General features: G+C 47.0%; 1 protein-coding gene across 2 annotated transcripts in view; it reads left to right on the top strand.

The window, feature by feature from the left end:
• The window catches only part of TMEM141 (transmembrane protein 141), a 143,048-nt gene that overhangs the window by 29,674 nt on the left and 92,368 nt on the right, over positions 1-21,006 (top strand). For both annotated transcript variants that reach the window (XM_078642074.1, XM_078642075.1), the window contains exon 2: positions 19,932-19,998. In XM_078642074.1, coding sequence (XP_078498200.1) covers positions 19,932-19,998 — 67 coding nt within the window. The remainder of the gene's footprint in view (positions 1-19,931; positions 19,999-21,006) is intronic.

The following is a 21,006-nucleotide window of genomic DNA, read 5'->3' as shown; positions in this document are numbered from 1 at the left end:
CTGCTGCTGACGTGGTGTGTGCAGTGTTTTCGTTTTGCTTTCCTTATGGTGGCCTTACATTTTCTGGAGTGATGTTTGAGTGCAATCATCTTTCTTGCTGCTCAGTTTTTTCCCACTATCGTTTATGGTTCCTACCATTTGGCGTTTGTAATTTTACATCTATGGACCAACCTCGCTTCTTTCATGGGTTGTTTGTTGAGATGTATTTGGAAGGGATACGTTTATCAACATTGGTTGCTAGACTAGGGTGGAAGTGTTTAAACTGTTATTAATGATCTGGAGTTTAAGGGATTAGGTAGGGCAGAGGTGATGAAGCAGATGTCCGTTTCCCCCAATAAAATTATGGTTATGAGTTGGAGTAAAGCTTGACCAGCTTTCCATGCTGATGAGCGGGAGAGGCTGAAGGAAATGATGATCAATCCGCAAGACAGCGTGATAATTCGATGCTGACATCATCATAGCAGTGACAAATGGTGCATGTGGTGTGTTGGTCTGTGTACCAGTTGAAGAAGTTTCATTCATCCTTTTTGAACCACAACTCTATTCATTCAAGGTTAGAGAGCAACCTTTCTCTTGGTATGAGTTGGGTTTGTGAAACCAGGTATTGAAGTCCTCAGTTTTGTAATTGTTCGGATACTGTAAGGTAACGAGAAGGGTTCAGCAAAAGCTGTATTGTTCATACAGGTCTGTAGAAAATAAGGAAGGCACATGAGAATGTTGGTAACGGTTAGCACTGGGTCAATATTAAAACACATAAGGGTGTTTCTAAGTCCTCAGTCCATGCAATCTGAAGGGCTTCTTCGTTGGCTATGGCGAGTCCTACACTGATCATTAGGTCGAGTGTATAGCTGCAGCAGGGGGGCGTGGTTTCGGCACCGACCGGGATGGCTGCGTGAGCGAGTTGCTCCGCGCCGAGTCCCGTTTTCCATCCTGATTTAAGTGGCCCCGTGACCCCTGGCGGCGTAAACCGAGCTCCGGAGGGGTCGCTGACCCGGAGTGGAGAGTTTGCCCCCGTCGGGACCCTGGGCGATGCGCGCGGCCGGACCTGGAGGCCTGGCCGTTCCGACTGGTGTGAGGAGGCAAGATGGCGGCGCCGTTGGAAGGAGAGCGCTAGTGCCTGCATATTGCGGAGCGGTGAGCGCGCTGGAGGCTCTGGGGAGGTTCCGGCGGTGAAGTAGCCCGGGGTGAGCAGCTCCGGCGCAACGGAGGAGAACAGCGGTGGACGACCGGTGGGGACGGTGCCCCTCCCCCCCCTGCTCCCCGGGCCTTGGCTGGAGGACCGGGCTCTGCGCTGCGCCTGTGGCGGCGCTGCCGGCTGGTACGCCAGATCCACTGTCGGGACTGCAGCTGCTGGGACTGGGCTGCCGGGATCAGTGCGGCTGAAGCCCCGAGCGCATCACTGAGGGCAGCAGAGTGGTGGCAGAGTGCAGCGGGCTGGCGGCGTGCTGGGGGTGCGGCCGTCTACAGCTTGTGGATGCCCTGGTCAGCGGACGGACAGAGAGGCAGACGGTGGTCCGGACACCTGAAGCAGGATCGGCCCGGTGGGGGTCCGTGGAACACTGGGGTGATGTCGCAGTGCCTGGAGGCTAGTGCGTGCTGGGGCCTGAATAGTATGGTGCTGCGGGGTGCAGCGGGCCCAGATTCCCTGGCACTGCGGCCTGTTTGACTTCCATCTGTTGGCCTTGTAGGAGGGGCGCACTGGGCTTGCTCCCCCGGCCATTGCATATCCTGGAAGTGCTGTGGGAGTACTGGAGGTGCTAATCGGAGCGCGCCTGTGGAGCGGCGGTAGGCGGCCACAAGTAGACAAGGGCCTGCTGGCACTGCCTGGACGGGCTGGAACTGGGGCAAGGAGAGCCACACATATCGCTTTCTGCCTTCAGGCAGCGTCTGGTGGGGCCGGGGACGAACGGCCGAGGAGATTGCCACGGGCAGCTGTCATCGGTGGGGTCTGCTCGGCCGGCGTATCTCCGGCGTTCGAGATGGCCGCGAACGGACCTGACCTCGCAGCACCACCCGTGCGGGGGGACGGGACTGCCGCGGCCGGGGATGGCGGTACCCCGGGCCCTGTGGAGGCCTCACCACAAGAACAGCGGCTGAACCTACGCCTTGACGCCATTTTGGACGCGATTACTGCTACGAAAGAAGAGCTGCACCAGGATATTGCGCAGGTGGCGACGGGGCTGGGCCTGCTGAGAGCGGACCACGCCAAGCTCTCTGATAAAGTGAAGTCGAACGAACAACTGCTTCAGGAGCTGAAACCGGCGGTGGTCACAGTGGAACATAAACTAGAAGACGTTGTTAGCCGACTGGCGATCCTGGAGCGTCGTGCGGAGGACGCGGAAGGACGTAACCGGAGGAATAATGTGAGGGTGGTGGGCCTTCCGGAGAAAATCGAGAAAGACGATGCGGTGGCCTACATGGAAGACTGGTTCCGAACAGTGGTGGCGCCGGAGGGCCTGTCCCCCTTCTTATCTCTGGAAAGAGCGCACAGAGTGCCGGCCAGACCGCCCCTAGAGGGCTGACCGCCTCGGCCGATGGTGGTCAAGTTGTTGCACTTTAAAGACCGGGACCTGCTGATCCAACAGGCGAGGTCCCGAGGTCCCTTCCAGGTGGATAACAGCAAGGTCACGATTTTCCCGGACTACACGCAGGAAGTGCAGCGGAACAGAGCCTCTTTCTTGTCGGTGAAGAAGGAGCTGAGAGAGGAGGGGATCCAATACTCCTTGCTTTTTCCCGCCAAGCTGCGGGTAATCATTGATGATAGGACTCACTTTTTCCAAACACCCGACGAGGCATGGTCCTGGCTGGAACTGTATCGTGCGGGGACGGATCAGACGCATGGGACTAACAGGGACAGGCGTCAGCCAGTCAAGATCAGGAAATCCCAGCGCATCCGTTCTCGGAACAAGCGCCAACGGGCGGAGCGAGAAGCACAAATGCTGGCTGACAGGAAGAGTGCGTTAGCAGCCGCGGCGACCATCACGGGATCGCAGCAGGAGAACACTTCTAGAGGCTCGGCGTCGGAAGACGACGGGGAGAAGACCGGGGAAGACGACTCCGATGTGGGGGGAGCGCGGGGGCCGGTGGTCACCCCACAGACGTCGGATGGCTTGTTTAACGAGTGAGGCTTGAGGCCACTGAACTATTCTAGGATGCCTGACGGTGGGGACACTCCCAATTTCTATTGGACTGCCAGGTATGGGGCTACGTGTGCAGTATGGGACTATGGGCGCGGGGTGATGGCTCTGCTGTCCTGGCTCGGGGCTCCATAGCCCTTTCGGACCCTTAAGGTCTTCTGTGGTGACGACCACAGATTAGTGTGATGTGTGGGGTGTTTGAGGTTTGGAACGGGGCTGAAGCTGGGTTATTAGGTCCTGTCCTGGGGAAAGGGTTCAGGGGAGTTTGGGGGATTGTTTTGAAGGGGCTGTGTAATTGCTGCGATGCGGGAGTCATTTTTTGGCTAGCGCCACTGAAACGAAAGATGCTTTATGGGGGCGTTACCTAACTTGAAATATGTCACATGGAATGTCCGTGGTATTCGCACGATGGTGAAACGCCACAAAGTACATGCTTACTTGGTGAGACGGGGAGTTCAGATTGCACTGCTGCAGGAGACTCACCTGACACAGAAGGAGTGCGGAGCTTTACAGAAGAGGTGGCGGGGTCAGGTGTTTGGCACGACATACTCGGCATACGCCAGAGGGGTACTGATATAGGTACGGGCGGGCACACCATTTCAAGTCACGAGTCAGAGAATAGATCCAGAGGGTCGATATGTGGTGGTCGAGGGACGGCTGTATGGTAGGGAGGTAGTGCTGTGCAACATTTATGCCCCTAACTCTGATCAAGCCCATTTCTTTGAGGAATTGTCGCGCTCACTGGCGTATTACCTGGCAGGGCCTATTTTACTGGCAGGGGATTTTAACTCCATCTCTGATGTGCTGTTAGATAGATCACACCCACCTCTAGTGGATTCCCCAGTGCGCCGATTAGCGACTCATAGACGGGAATGGCAGGAACGGTGGGGCTTGGTGGATGTGTGGAGGGCGCAACACCCCGAGACCAGGGATTACTCCTATTTCTCCGCGCTACACGACTTACATGTTAGACTGGATTCGGTGTTGTGCAGCTGCTCCTTGGCGAATGTAGTGACTCATTCGGAGTATTTGTCCAGGACCATTTCAGACCATAATCCCCTGTTGCTTACCATGCAGTGGCAGCTGGAGAGATCGGCTGTTCCTTCATGGCGGCTTCGTCCGGATACGCTGGAGGATCCGGCGTTCTGCGACACGGTCCGCCAGGGCGTAGACAGCTATTTTACAGATAATGCAGGATCAGCAGCGACTAGGTCGATTGAATGGGATGCTATGAAAGTAGTGGTGAGAGGGGTGTGCATGGGGAGGTTTTTGAATGCGAGAGGGACGGTGCTGAATGACCTTATGAAAGCGGAGGAAGCGTTGAGAGGGCTGGAACAGCGCAGACCCGAGAGACCGGAGTTGCAGGAACGATTGCTGCAAGCCAAAGAGGTGGTGGCGACTGAGACGGAAAGGCTGCGGTGTTATGACTATGTTATATGCTGTTAGGGTGCATGAGGAGCGGGATAAAGTGGGCACGCTCCTTGCCAAGCTGGCTGATCCAGAACCTAGAGGTTGCCCGGTCATGAGCATACGGCGCGAGGATGGGGAAGTGGTCTACTCGCAATCGGCGATCCTGGGGCGCTTCAAATCCTACTATATGGGACTGTACGCGAGTCATCTCGAGGCAGAGGCTTCGGAGATAAGTGACTACCTGGATGGGATCCCCTTACCGCTCATGGATGATGAAGACGCGCAGGACCTAGGCGGCCCCGTCACTTTAGCAGAGATAAGAGGGGCGATTAAACACATGGCGCGGAACAAAACGCCAGGGGTGGATGGGTTGCCGATTGAGTTCTACGCTAAATTCGTGGATGTCCTGGCGCCCAGGCTGCTGATAGTGTACGCAGAGGCAAAACAGGTGGGGCGGTTACCTGACTCTATGAGGGAGGCGCTGGTGGTGCCGCTCCTGAAACCGGGCAGGGACGCGTTGGACGTATCCTCTTACCGTCCATTGTCTATGTTGACGGTGGATTATAGGATTTTGAGTCGTATCCTGGCTACTAGGCTCTTACCGCAGATGGCCGCCTTAGTACATAGGGACCAAGCGGGATTCATCCCGAACAGGAGCACCTCGATGAATATCCGTCGATTGATCAGGGTTGTCGATGATGCCGCCGCGGCGGAGCAGGACCCGGTGGTATTAGCTGTTGATATCGAAAAGGCGTTCAATAGCTTAGAATGGGATTATCTGGATGGAGTGCTGCTGAAGTTTGGGGTTGGGGAAGGGTTTTGGAGCTGGACGAGAGTGCTTTACTCCTCAGCTGGGGCGCGGGTACGGCTGGGGCCTATGGTTTCTCCGGCTTATCCGGTTTGTAGGGGCACGCGGCAGGGCTGCTCGCTGTCTCCTCTGCTCTTTGCCTTGGCAATGGAGCCGCTGGCGGCGCAGGCAAGATAGGGCACTGTATATGATGGGATAGCACAGGGTCCTGAAGCGCATTATATATCGCTATATGCCGATGATCTGTTATTGTACCTGGCTGATCCTGGGAGGGCACTGGAAGGCGCGGTGGACATGCTGGGCAGGTTCGGGAGACTATCAGGCCTCAAGGTGAATTGGACCAAGACCTGCGTATTTCCTCTGCGAAAGACTACGCTCTGCCCACAGCTCACAAGAACGGTGGTGTGGGAGCCCTCCTGTTTTGTTTATCTAGGGGTGCGTATCTACCACGACGCAGCAGACCTCCTAGAGGGGAATGTGGAGCGTTGTATTCGTGCGCTGAGGGGCTGTATGGATTTCTGGGCCACTCTACCACTGTCTGTGCTGGGTCGGGTGGCACTGTTGAAGATGGTGGCACTCCCGCGGCTACTCTATTATTTCCGAACGTTGCCGGTGTGGATCCCGCAGAGAATCTTTAGGGAGTTGAAGACGTTGGTGACCGGCTTCCTCTGGGGCCATGGGCGGCGAAGGGTGGCACTGACTACCTTGACGCGGCCCAAGAGCGAGGGGGGGATGGCCGTCCCTGATTTTGAGTTATATTATTTAGCAGCGCAACTCCAGGTCCTGACGCAGAACGTGGCTAGAGAATTCAGGGGACCAGATAGCGTCCGAGGGATTGGCATCCAGAGACATGTCTTGTCGTCTATCGTAATGCAACAGAAACTGGGGGTGAGAGATCTTACGATAGAGGAACGGACGCTTCAGTTGTGTTGGAATAGGAACCTGAAAAGAGCGGAGAAGCGCCGGCCGTATGCACCGGAGATACCGCTGGGTATGCTAACTGCGTTACCGCACGGAGGCGATTGGTCCCAATTATTAGAGTGGGAAGACCTGGGCTTGCAGATGGTGGGAGACCTCTATATGGATGGGACGCTAGTCCCATACGGGACCTTACAGGAACAATTCGGCCTACCGGGTGGAACCTTCTTGCTGCATGCATCGGTGGTGACAGCGATGCAGCGGCATTGGGGGGAGGGCTGGCGGAGCCGGAGGTGACCGTGGCGTGCCAATATGTGGTGATGGCCGCGGGCACCGTCAAGGCAGTGACTTGCCTCCACACCAGGATGCTGAGTGAGGGACTGGCACCTTTAGTGGGATTGAAGTCGAGATGGGAGGTTAGCATAGGTAAGCAGATCCCGGACACCGTCTGGGGCCAGGTGTTGCATAGGACTTGGAAAGGGACGAGGAATGCACGGTTTCAGCAAGTGCATTTTTTCATTGTCCATAGGGCGTATTTGACCCCGGAGAGGTTGCGTCGACACTTCCAGGTGCTTGACGCCATGTGCCCGAGATGTTTGGAACCAGAGGTAGATCTGGACCACATGCTATGGGGATGCCCGAAGTTAGGGGATTACTGGCCGGAGGTGGGAGACCTCCTGAATGCTGTCACGGACAGGGAGGTAGATTTTGATATGGCTGCATGTCTGCTTCTCTGGTTCCCGCATACCAAGAAGACTAAAGTGACGAGCAAATTCATTGACTTAGGAATAATACTGGCGCAGCGCGAAATCACTTGGCATTGGAAATCTAGGGAGGGCCCCTCAGTGCGGAGATGGAGAAATGAGCTGTTGAAATGGTCAGGATGTGAGAGTGTGCTTAGGCTGCGTCAGGCGACTAGAACTGGAAACGAGAAAAGCTTGGAACTGGCGCGGGCCTGGGAGTTGGTAGTACAGGCATTACGGGACTATATCACAGAAGGCGCAGAGGAAGATCAGGTATAAGAAGAGATTCCATGGAGACCATATGTTTGACTGACTATCCTGGTGGAGGACGTACTTAAGAGCAGGGATTGAATATTGAACCCGCATCAGCAGCAGTTGGGGGGGGGGGGGGTAGGGAGTTCGTGAAGTGGGTGGTCTGACACCGCGGGGAAGCTTACCGGGCCCAGATGGCCAATGAGGTCGTAGAGTAGATCTGGTAGGAGCGGCAGTGGGTGCTACCTGGGCTTGACGGTGTGGGGGGGGGGAAGGTTGTTATGGGGTAAAAGCAGATACTATACGATATAACTGACCTAAGGCCTGGACAGGGCACACACTGAGGCACTTCCGGAAAACTGGTACATTGAAGCGCCGCCCAGCCTCCGGGATGTGGGCTGAATGGCTGTGTTTTGTATTTCCATCATATTCACGGTGGGGAGCCTCAAGTGTACAGGTTGGCTTATTGACTGGTTTATTTCTGATTCTGCAATAAAAATATATAAAAAAAAAAAAAAAAAGAGTGTATAGCTGCAGCACGCATGCGATGCTCCCTTTGGGAGTCATGCAGTATTCAGTATGGCATGAAAGCTTTGTGGAAGCTCCGCCCACTCTCCGCCTATCTTTTTCATTGGTTTAGGTCCTAAATGCTGCCTTCCAATTGGTTTTAGGCCTGTTAGTCCCTCCTCATGATGGCCATGTCGTCATTAGTATACTTCCATGGCTACTGGCCCCTTTACTTCAAACACTATTTTCTTCTCGTGGCCCCACCCCTCTGGCAGTCCGTGACTTCTTGGCCCGCCCCCACCACACTCCTCTTTGTGCCTTCTTGCACACCTGCACTCCCGTTTCCAATGCGTCAAATCTGTCATTCATTTGAATGTTAAAACCTCAGCTTTGTTTTTACATTAAAACTGTCCGAAACTCACGATTTCATCTTATTCAAGATGGCTGTTAATCGGACTTCGTCCTTTTACACGTGTGGTTTATCTAGTGTTTAAAACTTCCACAAAATATTTACACGCCCACTAGTCCTTCTTTAAATTCTATAATCTCAGACGTAAAAAAAAGAGGTTGGTCAGTCTTGTTCAATTGGCCGTTAACAGGCAATTCCGAAATGGGGCGTAGTTTATACCCTGATGTGTATTACCTCACACTTGTGGCCGCTGAGGGGTATGTTGAGCTAGAGCTCAAAACGAAAGAGAACTGCACTGAACGGCCCACAGAGAAGCCACGCAAGCATGATAGCAGGGCTGCGGACCTCAAGAGAGTCACTGACCTATGGCAAATATATATATATATATATATATATATATATATATATATATATATATATATATATATATATATATATATATATATATATATATATATATATATATATATATGTGTATATATATATGTGTATATATATATATATTCGCTCCAGGTTGTCCACCTTTGAGTAGCACACGAGCAGCAGCTTGATTTATCTCTAGGTGAGGACGGGGATCTGCTTGTAGATGCCGCTCCGTAATGGATCTGCCCGACGCATTTTGAAGCTCCATCTGCTTCTCTTCAGGGGCTTTAACGGAAGCGGTGTGCGCAACCGCTAACCCACTTCTCCATTTTCCATATGACACACCCACCGATGGGAGGCTCAAATGAGACTGTGTATTATGGGAAGTGTGGTGCGGAAAGCACATAATCAAGTCCGGTATGGACCCCGCAAGTGGGCCCGTGCTCGATCCCATGTACGGCTGCTGTTTCACTTCCGTGACCCCCAAGGATAACTGGGTGGTCCATACTCCGCGGCTGGACTGCCGCGTGTAAATTGTCGCTCCAGGTTGTCCACCTTTGAGTAGCACACGAGCAGCAGCTTGATTTATGTGTATGTGAGGATGGGGATCCGCTTTTAGATGCTGCTCCGTAATGGATATATAATCTCCCAGTTTGATCCTCCTTGACTCCGGCGCACTTTTTTTTGGCGTGGTGCGTGTTACCTTTCGGCAGGATCTCGCCGATGTCATATACAAAAGATTCCCCAGAAACCAGTCTGGAGACAGAGGAACGCACACACTTGTATTCTTGGTTATTACACCGTCTTTATTTTATACCGAATCGCCCGTTTCCCATCGCGTTCCGTCTTTCCTCAAGGCTTGCTCACAGGATGAGGAACTCGTTGTTGTGGGCGTTTTTATTTATACACTAGATCACTTCCTTTAATTAGTTTAGTGCATTGTGGGTTTTGTAGTCTGTGACTGTATTTTTGTGACTTTTTCCATTCACTCAAGTGCTCGTGTTTTTTTGTGTACAGTGATTGTAATTATTTAAAAAGAACAATTTGTTAAAAACAACGACATATATAACAAACTTATCAACTGCGATATCTAAGTAATTCTTATCAATACATTATTTACTCTCTAGTAAATTACATCTTCTGTTTGCAGTTTTTAGGCAGTTTATTCTATTTCTAGTCCATTTTAATTTTCACTCTCTGGTGAGTTAGTGTATCAAGCCGGTTTTATTTTATCTATCAATTTTCCTTTTTTTACCAATCTTTTATTGGAACAAGTGTTTCATCTTCATTATTGCACTCCTATTTATAGCTCTGTGGTGAGCAGTTGTTCGCTTGTTGTTTTGAAGTTTTTTCTTTTCTTTTCTTGTGCTTGAATATTTGTTTATAAATGGACATAGAGCTCCTCGTTCTAGTTCAAACCTATGGGGTCCAATGTTCAAAAGGTTAGGATATGTTTCGATTCCTTCTGCCTTAGTAGTTTAACTCTGTCACCTCCTCGTTCTAGTGGTTGTACTTGTTCCAATGCACAATATTTTAGGGTTTCCCAATCGCTGTTGTGATATTTTTCCATGTGTCTGACCACTGCGTTGCTACGATCTTTGTGCGTTGTGGCTCTCACATGTTCCAATATGCGCTTCTTGACTTCAAAGATGGTACTGCCTATGTATTTCTTTTGGCACGGGCATTCAATCATGTAGATCACATGTGTGCTCTTACATGTTAGATGTTGCTTTATTTGCCATTTATTTCTGCAATAGGTCTTGATTTCTTGTGTTAGTTTTGCTATTTTGCAGACTTTGCATTGCTTACATGCCCAAAATCCTTTTCTTTGGAGCCATGTTGTGTTCGGAGTTGCTTTAAAATGACTATGAACGAGTTGGTCCCCTATGTTCCTGGCTCTACGGAAAGTTATGTTAGGATGGTCTCCTATCAGTTCTGTCATAGTTGGATCCAATTTGAGGATACCCCAATGTCTTTTGATGATGTTTGATAGTTTTGCGTTATCCGCACTATATGTTGTAATCAGTCTGATTTTGTTGTCTTAAGTATTTATGTCTTCTTTTTTCTTTCCTTCCAAGATTGTGGTGCGATCTTGCGTCAAAACTTTATCAAAACATTTTTTGACAGCTTTTTTGGGGTATTTTCGAATGAGGAAGCGTTTACTGGTTTGTTCACTATTTTTGAGAATTTCTTTTTCTGTTGAACAATTTCTTTTCAGTCTTAAAAATTCCCCGTACGGAATGCTCCACTTTAGACTCTCATTGTGGAAGCTATCGCCATGTAGTGTGGAGTTTGTGGCCGTACTCTTCCTATGTAGGGTTGTCTGTAGGGAATTCTTTTCTATATAGATTTCGGTGTCCAAAAATGTCACTTTCTTTGAGCTAATTTCAAAAGTGAACTTCAAGTTGGTTGGAGTAGTGTTTAATTTCTCAAAGTAACTTCCGAATTCCTCTTCTGTTCCGTTCCAGATGATTAACAGATCGTCTATAAATCTTAACCATAGTATGACTTTTTCTCTCCATTCATAGTTATTGATGTTCCAGGCTAGATGTTCTTCGAACCACCCCATTGTTAGGTTAGCATAATTGGGCGAAAATGAAAACCCCATTGCACAGCCTTTTATTTGTTTGTATATTTTCTTGTTGAATAGGAAGGTGTTATTATGTAGACATAGGGATATCATCTCATTAAGCATGGTGTTATGAGCTTTATATTTGATGTTGCGTTTGCCAAGATAATATTTGCAAGCAGTAGTTCCGACAGTGTGTTCTATATTGGTATACAGTGATACCACATCCATTGTTATTAGTTTGTATGCAGGGTTCCATTCTACTTTTCTGAGTTCTTTAAGTAGGTCTGTTGTGTCTTTTATATACGATTTGAGGTTCTTTACCAATGGAGCTAGAAAGTGGTCTATGTAATTTGAAGTTGCCTCCAGAATTGAGTTGTTGGCTGAAACAATTGGTCTTCCCGGTGGCTTGTTCAAATTCTTGTGTACTTTCGGGAACCATTAGAATGTTGGTGTTGTCGGAATTTTTTTCTCTAAATATCGACATTCTTCTTCACTTATTAGGCCCTTTTGTTTCCAATTCGTTAGGAGTTCCGTCATTTTTTCCTGCAGATCTTTATAGGGTCTTGATGCAATATTTCATAGCACGTTACGTCTAGTACTTGTCGGTTAGCTTGCTCTATGTAGTCCTTTTTATCGAGGATAACAATATTGCCTCCTTTGTCTGCTCTTTTAATTTCTATATTTTTGTCTTCCTGTAGATTTTTCAAAAGATCTTTGTCGAGTCGTTAAGTTATCTTTTCTTGTGTTTGATTATAATTTATATAAATCTTCCACTACTGCCTCGTGGAAGAGATCTATTTTATTACCAGGTGGTAGGATTGGACGAAATTTTGATTTTGGTTTTAAGCCAATTTCATTTGCTCCATATGTGGGAGTTGTTTCCTCTAAATCTTCTAAGGAGTGTTTTTCTTGCGATTCTGATGTGGCGCCCATTGTTACCAATCTTTCAACACTTTCTGCATCTTCTGCTAATAGTTCAATTGTTTCCTGGGTTTCAGATATAGAATTATTTTATTTACAGATTTTTCTGCTTATATCTAGGCAAGTTTCAGTTTTCTCGTGTATTTATACAAATCCACTGTAGTTTCTGCTATGTTTAGATGTGAGGTGGGGCAGAAATTCAAACCTTTTTTTGAGTAGTTCATTTGTCTGGAGGATAGGTTTATTATGGTCAGTTCTTGTGTGTTTTGATCTTGAATTTCTATTTGCGAGGTTGTCTCAGTCTGTCCCTTGACCAAGTATCTGGTTTTGCCTCTTCCCTGACCGCTCAGACCTCTTCTGATCTTCCTCTTCCTCCACGGTTCCATCCTCTGCCTCTGCCTCTTTTTGGTTGTTTTTTTGCACTTTGTTGTTCCAGAGCCAGTTGCATTTCTATTAAAAAGTTTTTCTTTTCATTTCAGTGGTTTTTGCTGAATTTTCTTCTGTTTCACTCAGTTCTAAACTACTTAGAGAATCAAAGCTGGAGGTTTCTGGGGCTGTTGTTTCATTTTGTTGCTTGTTTTTCCTTTCATCGTATTGTTTTCCAAAAGTGAAAATTCTCCCTTCTTCGAAGTCTGCCTTGTCTCTTTGGAACCTAAATTGTTTGCGCTGTTTCACTCTCTCTTAGTGTTTATTTACATTTTTTAGAATATCAGATTTTAGTTTTTGTTGATCCTCCGTTAAGGTTAGTTTTGCTAGTTCTTCTTCCACGTTTTTTAATTCTGCCCTTATTTCTTTTAGAGCTTTATCTGTGTTTATTAGTATAATCATAAGACCTGTCGAGGAATCTAGAAGATGTCCCCCCACCCCATTCTTGCAGGAGTTCCCCACTAGTATCTTGATGGTTCGGCATTAGTGTTAATCTGAGTCCCCTTGGGATTCGTTTTGCTTCAACATATTTCTGCAGGGTTATTAGCTCCCACCATTTTTTTTTTATTTTTTTGATAATCTCTCCCAATGTCTTAATTTATCCTTGTTATTATTTGTTGTTAATATTTGGCCCCTTTCGGTTCGAGGTTTAGGAGCTGTCGTAAAAAAAATCAGCTATTTCGGTTTTTCGTCTCGCCTCTCTTTCTTCCATGGCGATTCTTTTTGTCTCTTTTATTTAAACAAATTATGCGCTGTTTAGAATACGAGTCTCCGTGTTTTTTCAATGTACAAATTCACAATTGTTACTTTGTTTCACTGAGAACGCTTTTAGTCGCTTGTGCTGCTTCTATGTTGCGCAGTATTGATTAAACAATAGCGATTACTGGCGTACAGTTAATTGAGTCACTCTTACCCCACTCGGGTCAGTCGGCGTCGGTTGCTGCCCTCCGGTAGGTTTCCGACGATTCAGTCTCCTTATGATGTTCCTTTGGGGTTCTTCGAGTGTTCAAATTAGATTGTATCCGTTGCCGTTTATTGTCGCTTCTTCGTTGTTTAATCTGCTGCATCAGAAGTCTGCTGGTTTGCGATGGCTGCCTGGAGTCTTTTTCTTGTCAAAAAATGGCTCCCAGTTTGATCCTCCTTGACTCCGGCGCACTTATTTTTGGCGTGGTGCGTGTTACCTTTCAGCAGGATCTCGCCGATGTCATATACAAAAGATTCCCCAGAAACCAGTCTGGAGACAGAGGAACGCGCACACTCTCGTATTCTTGGTTATTACAGCGTCTTTAGTTTAGACAGAATCGCCATAAGTGATGTCACTGACCATGTCATGAGTGATGTAATATGTGACGTCATCAGCAGTGCATTGCGGGCGCGCGAGTTATAGTTAGCTGAACTAACTATAACAAGGGAATTTTAATGGTTTTGTAGAGATAAATGTCCAGCTAACTATAACATGGGTGAAACCTATGGTTTTTTCAGTGAATTTCCAAGGTTTTTTAAATGCTAATTCCTAACTATGTGTGTGAAACCTATGGTTTTTTTCAGTGAATTTCAAAGGTTTTGTAAATGATAATTTTGAAATATACTAGTTATTATATTTATGTATTTATTTTTATAGTAATTTCCTACATTTTTATTATAAATACTTATATTTATTTTTAAAGTTATATTTCATATTTTTAATGTAAAATAATAACAAAAGTGAATTAAAAAAGAATGCACTGCTAGTGAAACTGCCGCGGTGAATTTGTAAGTGTTTGTTAGAGGCAGATTTACAACACCCTTGTGCCTCTTTTACACCACTGTTGCATCACTTTTCTGATGAAGCAGTGGTGCAAAAGATGCACCACAATATGTGGTATTTAGAATGTGACGTATCTGGGAGGTACGTCACATTGTAAATCCCTGTACCGGAAGGACACATTCCTACATGGGGGGGGCATTCCTGCGCAGGAACACCTCCTAAAAGAGGCTGACTAAAATCTACAAGATTTCACTTTGTCACTTTTGCGCTCATGCTGTGTCAAAACCCTGCACTACCTTAAAGCAGGTGTAGGGATTGACACAGCAGTCTGAGCAAAGAGCCCCCAGACCATTGCTGGAGATACGATACACTTCCAACATAACTCTGCACCACCTTTACAGTTCAGATACATCACATATATGTGCCATTTCTGTCCCATGGTACACCCCATTGTAAATACGGCGCATCCATGGTGGTGGTGTCACGGAGCACAATAACTGACATATTCCTGGGGATATGCCAGTTATTGTATATGTGCCCATTAGTGTTTTAATGTAGTGATAGGATTACTACATACGGATGAATGAGTCACTACAAACCTAAAACAACAGTGGCAGAGTGTTTGCTGGAAGTGTAACGATACAAACTAGTAAATTGAACGTATAAAACACAAATTTGCAAGCACATAGAAGACTGCATACATCGTCTATAAGGCACAAGATGGCCGCCAACACTTCCTGGTTTTGAGTGTTGACAGACAGTTCACAGCCAATCAGCATGCAGCTCGCGCTCGGAATTTAACGGATTTCCGTACGCGTGCTGAACTCCGTCTCAAGATATCGCTATGATTGTACTTGCAATTTTCTCAAAAACTACTGAACGGATTTACACCATTTAACAAAAGGCACAATCTGCGAACAGAACTCTACCTCTCTGCCAAATTTCGTGTAATTCCATTCAGCCGTTCGGGCTGTAGCCCTGGCTAAAGGTCCCTATGGAAAATTGCATGGAGAAAACACGTTTTGGGACCCCCCTTTTTCCTCGGCCTCCACTTGAGGAATCACCCCCAAACTTTTAGGGAAGGAGCGGAACCGAGCAGGCCATTTCCTTGGAGAAATTCACGAAGATTCATCCACCGGCGCCAGAGTTATTACAAATAGAATGTTGTGGATTTCCTATGGAAACTAGGTCCTAACTATAACTACCTACTGGCGACCGCCAGCAGGATATTTTATTTATATATATATATATATATATATATATATATATATATATATATATATATATATATATATATATTTAATTTTAGAACACTCAACTTTATATTTGATTTTCATGACTCTCGCCTTTATATTTCATTTTAAAAGTGCGTGATTTTTCTATTTCTAGTGCTATAAAACACTATTTTCAGTGCCTCCACCTAGTAAACAGTCCTGCAGATCGTAGTAGTGAATTTACAGATTATCGTACGTAGCTGCCGAATGGCCACATGTATATGGTTTGACACCACCAGCCAGTCCATCCTTTTCAGCCACCATCATGATGCATTCTGAAATTTGTAGGTTTTCTTTCAATATTGTAAAAGAAAACTTGAAAACCTGACATAAAACATGCAATTGATTGAAAAGTCAAGAAGGCCACACAGGGTCATCTAATGATCTCTCCAACGAGGCAGAATCTGCAAAAGCTGTCAAGTTTCAGATTGCCCAGCTCTCCCGTGATGCTGCATCACTCTCGCCTCCTTTTGCCTTGTTTTTCGCTGCACTACTAGCAATTTCATCTCTTTCACACACACTTTCTCTCTTTCTCACACACACCACACTTTCCCAGACATATATATCAACTATTTCTAAAGTTGTCTATCACACACACATTTTCTCTCAAATTTACGCACCCAATTTATACTCTCACACACACATTTCTCTCACACATGCTTTCAGACACCCCTCCCTTCTGTCACACACAGTTTCGCCCTTTTTTTGCAAAATGTTTTTATTATTTTTCAACACACACAAACCCACCCTTGTACATGACTCATTGCTACATGGGGCACATTCCTTATTACATTGCATTGATATTCGTTGTCCGCCTGCAAGCTAACATTCACATCTTAAGACGATCTGCATGACGCTATCAATCCTCCTTATCACCTGTTCGTATCATCATCAGTGTAGGCATGCCAAATCGTCCCACAGCACATTGTTCTTGAGACTTGGTGCCCCCTGCCTATTCTTATCCCTCCCTCTGCCTCCCCACTAACTCCCCCACCTGTGTGCTCCATGCACTATAAACAAGGATAATCAAACATCAACATTGTGCTAGGGTGTGCGGGTCTCCCATTACATTTGATCTATTCTCCCTCACACGCTATCTCCGCTCCTACCCCTTTGCTCTCTCATTTCTCCCCTGCTTATCTATACTCTGTATGCCCCAGCACATTCCCGAGGCGCCTCCAGTTAGTCAGTGTCCGACTCCAGGAGCCTCATCAATGCCACCAATGCTTCCCACGCCCGTGCAGTTTCCATCGCTTTTTCGTTATTCGCTCTCCTGACCTGTTGAAACCTGGCCATACTCTTGCTATCCGCCCAGTTCTCGAATTCCACCCTCCATCTCGCCACGCAAGGCCCCATTTGGGATGTCCACGGTCTTGTTAGTTCTCGTTTGACCAACAACAGCCCCAAATCGATAAATTTGCTTGTGATCTTAGTGCGCGCTGTGTGCGGAAAGCAGTGCAGTATCCATGCCCCCATGTCCGGCTCTATCTGCCTATCCGTTGCTCCACATAGCACCTCGACCACCTCCTCCCAGTATGTTTCTAGCTGTGGGCAACTCCACATCATGTGTTGGAAGTCCGCTGCCCTCGTGTTAAATCTTGGGCAGCACGCCGAGTCCACATGAACATATTTAGTTATCTGCTCTGGGGTTAAATATGTTATTGAGTTGGAATCTGGCATTCCGCGTGCCTTTCCATGCCCTTTCCACAATCTTATTCCAGGTCATTTCAGGTATCTCCTTACCCAAGTCGGTTTCCCACCTTTCACGTAACCAATTCAATGGCTGCTGTCACTCTTTCACCGTCCGCCCTCACAGGCACGTGACTGCCTTTACTGTCCCTGCTGAAATTACAACATATTGACATGTCAAGGACGTCTGCGGTTCCGATAACCCTTCTCCCAGTATTTCTGGATCGCATATAGCAGAGCTGCATGTAGCAAAATATCACCATTAGGCAAACCTTATCTGTCATGCAGTGCCTGGAAAGAAAAGAGGGCTCCCTCCCCATACAGATCCCCGATCATTTGCAACCCCAGATCTTCCCAGTCTGCTAGTGCTGACCAGTCCCCTCCATGCGGAAAGGCCGTGCACTTGCCCAGGGGTATTTCTGATGCGTACGGACTACTAATGTACAATGTCTTGGCGGTGAGATAGATCAATCACCTAGGGGGTACCAGATCCTGAGTTCTGGCGGACATGGCGTAGGAGTTCCTGAACTGATGCACGGAGCATCCAATCTCAGTCACAACAGAATATATCCTGGGCCAAGCAATCAGATAGCAGATTTGCACTCAAAACATTTTCACAACTCCAGCCGGTGGAAGCCAGACTATCAGGTGGCTCTCAACCCTATAGGGCCCAATTTCAATAGACCTGTTAGCGTCTCGACCATCAGCTTTCCTGGTTCTGCAGTTGGAGATCGGACCCACAGGTGGTGGCCACAAATGCGTTTCTCCAGGACTGGAGCCGGGAATGGGGCTATGCTTTTCCTCCTCTCCTTGATGATCACTCGGTCCTTGGCTCAGGTCTGCCAGCAGACAGTGGAAGTAGTCATGATAACCTCCATGTAGAGGTCGCAAGTTTGGTTTCTGGTTCTTCTGGAACTTTCTTGGGATTGTCCATTCCGAGTCCCCCTGCTTACACACATTCTGTTGAATCTGGACCAGACACCGAATTGCCTGGTATCAAAGGGTTCCCGCCAGTTGACGGCTTGGTGGATTACAGGCAACACTGGTCGCTCCCAGCTCCTCCTGTCCAAGACACGGGCAGGCAGTACCTCCAAACAATACCATTCTGCCTGGATTAGATGAGTTTTTTTACGGAACCTGGATCCCATGGTTGTTGATAAAGTGCAGGTATTGAATTTCCTGTGTGTCCTGGCAGAGCACGGTCAGGCCTACCACTCAAGTCAACAGGGTCAGATCTGCCATTTCAGCAGGGCATGATCCCATAGATGGGGCCCCGGTCAGGGAGCACCTGTTTGTTTGCCAGCTGTTGCGTGGCATCTACCTTTCTCTTCCTCCTGAGTCATGCAATTTAGTTCTGTGGGACGTAAATCTAGTCCTAAACCTTTTTCTGTCCTGGCAACCAAATCGGTACTTATCCAAAAAGGAACTTTCAACCAAATGGCGATGCAACTTTGCTCGGTTTCCTGTAGACTCATCTCAGATGTGCGAGCCGTAGACATTTCTGCATGAGTGTCCCCCTGATGGGGCAGTCTTTACCGTGAGTCGCCGTACCAAGTTGAATACTTGTATGATCACTTAACCAGCGTTCCTGGACCCTCCCAAGTTATGCTTTGTGCATTGCCTGAGAGCATATAAGGAAATTTATCAAGAAGTCTGCCCTCCTGGGGAACGGCAACTACGCATTACATTAAAAAAAGCCATTTAAGTTGATATCCTCACCCCCTATAGCTCGGTGGTCCATTGGGTCATGTAAGAAGCAGGCATAGATACTAAGAAGCTTGGAGCACATTCTGCAAAGGGTGCTGCGTCTTTAAATCCTTTTGTTTGGGGGGGCTCGCCTGGGGGACCTGTTGCACAAGGCAGACTGTTCCTTGGACTCAACCTTCAAGAGATTCTACTGGTGGTGGAGGTGGCTCAGTAGGTGGTGAATATGTTTTGAACTAGCATAATCCTTGCCTCTGGTACTGACATAGACTGAAAATGTGCCTAACAACTTGAAGGTAAGTTTCAATTCTATTAAGGACACGGATTATCCCACCCGGCAATCATCGAGATGAGGACCCTTCCCATATCATTGTAAGTACGGCTGTTATCATAACGGTGATTGCAAATGAAATGTATTGATGTCATGGTATTAAAGTTATCTGCCTTAATAGAAGTGTGCTTTATCTTGTGCCCTGTTTAGATAAAATACAGTTAAAAATGTTTCTGACATGGCGTATTGTTGCAGGAAATAATGGATCGAAACGGGGCTTGTGATCTTGTACTGATGGCATGATTCACGCGAAGAAAGAGTGAGTTCAGTCAGTGAGGAAGGACTATGTGAGACCCTAAATTATGCATACTAAAGAAGGACTCGTATTCTATTGATGGTTTCCCGATGTTCATGGGAAAATAGATTTTTCTGAAATGTTAAAATGGCTACTATTATGAGAAATTAGTATTGAAGCGAAGGAAAATGAGCATAATCCTCGCCTCCGTGTCCTTAATAGAATCTAAACTTTCCTTCACGTTGTTCGGCACGTTTTCATTCCTGTTAAGATCAAAGGGAAGAGGCTCAGTCATAATTGTGATGGTTCACACCCATGTTTAATATTTCATACCTTACAAAAATGTGTTCCGTTGTCATAACGTTCCATCTTATTTCCTTGCATATGTGTCTCAAGCTTTATTTTGAGCAACTGCAGTTCCCCATGCCACTTGTAAGAGAAAATGTAATATCTACAAGTAACATGACTTTTTGGGCCTATTTCAGGGGCTGTCAGAGTATGCAGCATGCCAGTCCCAGGCTTTTATGAAAGGAACAGGAACTTTTATATCAGGTAATACTCCATTCCAGCTTGAGGGGGATCTACTACAGGGTGCAGGCACTAAACAGAAACTGGAAGAACACTACTGGCAGACTTAACACTGGGTACTTGATTACACAAGCACATCCAAAAAGACATTCAAAGACATAGATTGTTTAAATATTTCTATTTTACTATATAGTACTAATGTGATTAAACAGCAGAGCTTACTAAGAAGAGTTGGAAAATCCAAAGTACCCGGGGGTCATTTTTACTGCAAAGCAAATTTCTGCATCACCCGCTAGGCAAAAGAAAATCAGGTTTATAATGCCGTAGTGCTATGTTAGGGAAGTAAAGGGGCTTTTCTTTAGTTGGGAAGTGAGCTGGACTGCGCAGAGTTAAAGTTGAAAGGGAATAGGTCCTAATTTTCTCCACTGTACAATAGAAATGTGTTAGTAGGAATATTGCAACTCTTTAAATGTGGACTTTTATTGAAGAGGGAGAAATGTCAGAAGTCTGCATGCTTTGAGACCATGTACATACAATGTTTTAAATTGAATGCAGTCATTTGTTGTTATATAGCTACCAGTGACTGATGGTGATTCTGGGGGTTTTAACTGAAGAACACATCCTAGGCTACATTTTACTGGTTACCATCTGCTGTGCACCGTGGCTACTGTGTCAGGTGTGTTTAGTGAATGAATAGCTTGCTGGTTCCCTCTACAGTAACTTCATCTGCATTTGGTGTTCATTGATGGGAATCTCTACTTTTTAGGTTTCGCTGGAGGGCGGAGCTCTTAGCTCCGCCTCCAGAGAAATCTCTTGATTTCCAGTAAGGAAAATGGAATACGCCCCCCTGTCCCATTGGCTAGCTCCATAAATGGAGGCTAGCCATTGGAACAGAGATCTGTCCGTCAAGGCCGGACCAGATTCGGGGGCGTTCCCGAGATTTTTTCCCAGGGCGGAGTTACGTTTTTTCCCGTTCCTTCCCCTTTCACTGAAAGTCTGTCCATTCCCGCCCCCTCCGTGTGCCTTTCCGCC

This window comes from Lissotriton helveticus, chromosome 5_1, assembly GCF_964261635.1.
Source record: "Lissotriton helveticus chromosome 5_1, aLisHel1.1, whole genome shotgun sequence".
In the NCBI taxonomy this organism is placed as follows: domain Eukaryota; kingdom Metazoa; phylum Chordata; class Amphibia; order Caudata; family Salamandridae; genus Lissotriton; species Lissotriton helveticus.
Note: the sequence above shows the minus strand (reverse complement) of the source record. Positions and strands in the feature narration are given on the sequence as shown.